The 4,602-nt window shown below is 37.4% G+C and overlaps 1 protein-coding gene across 1 annotated transcript; it reads right to left on the bottom strand.

The window, feature by feature from the left end:
• Positions 1 to 456: 456 nt before the first annotated feature.
• Positions 457 to 4,009, bottom strand: LOC104213179 (probable serine/threonine-protein kinase WNK9). The gene is made up of 7 exons (XM_009762621.2): positions 3,710 to 4,009; positions 3,546 to 3,583; positions 3,151 to 3,378; positions 2,803 to 3,023; positions 2,341 to 2,498; positions 1,836 to 2,265; positions 457 to 1,753 (listed from the first exon to the last, which is right to left on the bottom strand). The coding sequence occupies exons 1-7, from the start codon at positions 3,782 to 3,784 to the stop codon at positions 726 to 728; spliced, it is 2,178 nt and encodes a 725-aa protein (XP_009760923.1). The 5' UTR covers positions 3,785 to 4,009; the 3' UTR covers positions 457 to 725.
• Between the last annotated feature and the right edge of the window lie 593 nt (positions 4,010 to 4,602).

Raw genomic sequence — 4,602 nt, 5'->3', positions numbered from 1 at the left:
TCTTCACATTATTGATATGAGTTGGGACTCCAAGAAAAGACACAACATTGCTTTTTTACTTGACCTCTAGGAGTTATTTTGAGCCCCAGCACCCCCCCCCCCCCAAAAAAAAAGAAGTAAAAGGAAGAAAAATACCCTTCATGAAGTCTTGCAATGAATGAACTCCAGAAAGTTTGCAACTATGGCATAATAGTTAGACCATTTTCACTTTTTCTCAAATAGAATTGAGCAATGCCATGAGTTCCCACAGAGTAATCTTAGCTTCATAATGGATATGTAGATGTTGAACAAGGTTTTGGAATGTTTAAAGAATGGAAGAGAAAGCTGTTCATGTCAAACAACTAAGTTCTTGATTATTGAGTGCTCTTGAAATTTTTGGTTAAGCACCCGAATAAATTTCTTATTGTAATATCTGTAGTATAAGCCATTATCCATACATAATTGTTACACACAATATATGTTCAAGATTACTGTAAGTCCCTTGTTGGATTGCAAGAAAGTTCATCTGGTGAGACCAGCAATTTCTCTACCAAGGTAATTTACATTCAATCGTTCCAATAGAAGGTAATATTCTCTTGGAGCTAAGAATCTACAAGTGTAAAAAACTCTTTATATTGAAAATTACACGAAGACCTTATAAATCACGCAAAAGATCTTCCTGTCAGTGTTACTTTTGAGTATCTGGATGACTGTCCACTTGAGTGAGAGGTGTAAAGGGATCGGTCTTAGAAATCTATGGCATCAACTGGAAGTGAAGTGGCCCTGTGAAGTGAGTGGGGGAGCAATGCTCCTGTATAGAAACTCTGGGCAGTGGCCATGTGCTCTGGACTGCAGGAACCGTAAGCAAGTGGATATCTCCTAACCTTAGAATTAGAACATTCGTTCTCGATTTCTATGGGCAAATATGAAGAAAAATGCTTGCCTGAGTTAAATGATCTTAGTAGAAGCTCATCCTTCTCTATAGATGGAGTTGAACCTGACGATACCTTATCCTTTCTTGGGATTTTGTTGCTGGACCTTTGACGAGAATATTTTGATTCAACTCCTAACCGCTGATCTTTTAGGCCCCTCAATTGCATTTGGTACTTTGCCTTGAGCCACCTCAACTCTCGCCTTATCTCATTCTCATAATCTTCTACTGGAGTTCTAGCTCCTGAAGATTTTGAGGAGGGAGAGTCTTGTAGTCTTACATGAGACTTGTCATCCTTGTCAACACTCGTAAGTTTCTCCTCACCACCATCAATGGATTCATCCACCAATTTGTCTTTAACATCAGTGTGACAGTCAACAGAGCCCCGTGCTCGTGATTTTGTTTTGTCATGTTGTGCCCAAATATCAGTATAATGTACACCATCAGATTCCCATGTTCCCTTAGGAGCGGAGTCAGTGATACATTGTTCAGAGCGATCCAAATGGTACATTATCTCCTCAAAACGGCCATGCATAGCACCACATCCATGCTTGGAACAATGGAGCACTTGCAAGTTCCTAGGACCATCAGACGATAGGTAGTTCACAAGAGAACCATTAGAAGCACAGTTGTGACAGCCACGGTTCGTGTGGTTGAGGCTTTCCTCTATCCCAAACCCCTTCTTCCACTCAGGTACTAAGGAAGCAATTTCTCCATCTATCATGTCTGCTATCTTGGTAACGTCTTGGTCTGTAATATCTAACTCGGCCACCATTTCAGTAGCAACACTTAGTGCTGTGTCATTCTCAACATCAAAGGGAAAATAAATGTTGCGTACACGACCTGCAAATGAAAATGCAGAGCAGTTTAGTTTACAACAAGACTACTTAACAGTACTAGCTATGAAGCACTAATAGCACAGAACCTTCTTTGTCCGCAATCCTGAGTCGTAAAAAGATGCCATCATCTTCTCTTCTCCGTCCCTTAATGCTGATATCAACATTTTCCATGTCATCATCTTCGGGATCTGTGAATAGATCAATTTCATTTGCCTCATACTCAAGTTGTTGATAGTATGAATCAGTCTCTGGTTCATATCCAAGATAACCATTTACTAGAGAGTTGTTAGTATCACATATGCTCAAGAGACGCTGTCCTAATGTAGGGTCTAATTCGTCAGACTCTTGCAAGTAATTTAGTGTCTCTGAGTCTGATACGTAATCATCAATTTGGAGAAAAGGGTCATCAAGAAGCTCCCTTGCAGATAGTCTGTGAGATACCGTTGCCAAGCATTTCTCAACAAAACGTCGAACCTCAGGATCCTCCACTTTGTAAAGGGCATCTGGCTTTTTTCCCTACACCACAATCTATGTTGATGGATTCAAAGAGAAAAATCTAAATCAAACAGTTTCAAGATTTTAGGTTCTTACAGAAGTCACTTTTTTGTAGATCTGAGCAGGGTGAGTGCACTCACTATATGGATAATCAAAGGTCACCATCTCTAAAATACACATTCCAAATGAATAAATGTCCACTAATTCATTGTACTCCTCCGCATAAACCTCCGGAGCCATGAACTCTGGTGTTCCTGGTAGGACAAACAAGAAGCAACAAAACATTGTAGGACTATAACTGCAAAAGCTCTCATCTTTACAATTTTCCAGAAGAATTTAAGCTGGATAGAATATGAATATGCACTATTACATCTCAAACACACCATCGATTTCATTTACTCTTCAAGATTTTTGTCGAGCAAGATAGTATTAGAATTACCATTTTAAGAAGAATTAAAGCTGGAAATAATACGAAACATACACAAGAGATCTCATTCACATCATGAGTTCCAATTATTCTTCAACATTTTCGTGGAAAATAAATAGCATTAGGATTACCTACACAACGTTCGGCATGGGACTTGCGCAGGATGGCGGCAAGGCCAAGATCACCAATTTTGACTTCCCCTTGGTTTCCGTTGATGAAAATGTTATCACACTTGAGGTCTCTGTGTATAACAGGAGGGTCGTGGCTATGCAGGTAATGAAGCCCTCTCAAAATCTGTCGACACCAACGCTTTACTGCTCTAATGTTAACCCTCTTGTGTTTTAGCCTGTACCTGTCCAAGATTAAGAAATAGTTCCACATCACAACAAATTACAACTTATAGATATTACCATTGATCAGATAATCACAACACGTTCTAAAGAATGAGGAATTATGAACCGAATATGATTTCTACTTACTGTCTGAGAGTGCCAGAGGTGAACATCTCAGTGACAAAGTTAATGTTTCTATTGGAAACATCAACCCAAGAAGTGTAAAATTTCATGATGTTTTTATGCTTGAGTGTCTTGAGCAAATGAATTTCACAATACAGCCTCTCAAGATCTTCTGGACTTTGCATAAAGTCATAAAGCTTCACCTGATTCCATGCTACTTCAATCCCTTCATACTCATCAAAAGCCTTATAACTGCACCAAAAATTAGCCCAAATTAGAATTAAAAAATCAAGAAAGGAAATTTAAGCATTAGATATCTATATAATGCCTGGTTCTAAAGCACCCAATTTTCAAGATATATTCATCAGTGTAAAAGATTCAATTTTGCAGAAAGTAAACCAAGAAAGAGAGGCACATACACTGTCTTTGAAGCCCCTTTACCAAGAATTTCATTGTACTGATTTCAGGAAACAAAAATGAAGCAAATGAGAATTCAAAATAATGGAAAAAAGAGAGTAAAATAAACTATGAAAAGGGGCTCAAATGCAACAAATTTAGAATAGGAATGGAAACAAGAACATACCCTTCCATATCTTCCAGTAGGATCAACTTCAACAAAGTCAGAATCATCTGATTCAAAGTCAATGACACCATTCATTCCTTGTAATATTTTTTTTTTGGAGGGGGGGGGTTAATTAGGATAATCTGCTCAGTCTATCTTGTTTCTTTGTTACCTATGAATTATGGGGAGGAGAGTGGAGAGAGAGAAAGGGAGAAGGGAGATGAATTGGCACTCAATCAAGATTAATACTAGAAGAAAATCTGGGGACTATGTTGTTGTGTTAAAAAGTTATTTGTTTAAAAATAAAAAAATAAAAAAAGGGAGAGGCATAGGTTAGTCCATTGAAAAGACAAAAAAACTTTTAATTTTAATATTATTTGTGTAACAACTCATAGACAGCCAACATGGCAAAGATTTCTCAAAGGCTATGAAGTAAATAAAACAGGCATATCATGACAAAGCACCTTTATTTTAAGCCTGCTTTTCTTTCTATATATCGTCACGAGCTGTAAATCCACAACCCCTATGGCCTATGCACCCACCTTGTCCCCTTTGTTCTTCTCCGTACACTATATGTTTTTTTTCTTCTTCAACAAACTTACTTACACGCTTTCTTTTTTAGGTTATTTTAATTTACTTTATATCGTATTTTAAGGTTGCGTACACTAGATTTTTGTGGTTTGATCCTTCTCCGGATCCTGCACATAGCGAGAGTTTAGTGCATCGGGTTATCCTTTTATACTTTTTATTTTTCTAATATTCAATATTAAGGGAGGAAGAACTTGTTATATGTCTTTTTAGTAGGATTAGATAGCTTGACATTATAAAATAAGGGCCTTAGGGTGTATTTTTGGTAAAAAGGAAAATGACTTTCATAAAGTTATTTAGCGTGAGAAAGTCATTTTATAATATTT

Source organism: Nicotiana sylvestris, chromosome 1, assembly GCF_000393655.2.
Source record: "Nicotiana sylvestris chromosome 1, ASM39365v2, whole genome shotgun sequence".
In the NCBI taxonomy this organism is placed as follows: domain Eukaryota; kingdom Viridiplantae; phylum Streptophyta; class Magnoliopsida; order Solanales; family Solanaceae; genus Nicotiana; species Nicotiana sylvestris.
This window is presented reverse-complemented; position numbering and strand designations above follow the sequence as displayed.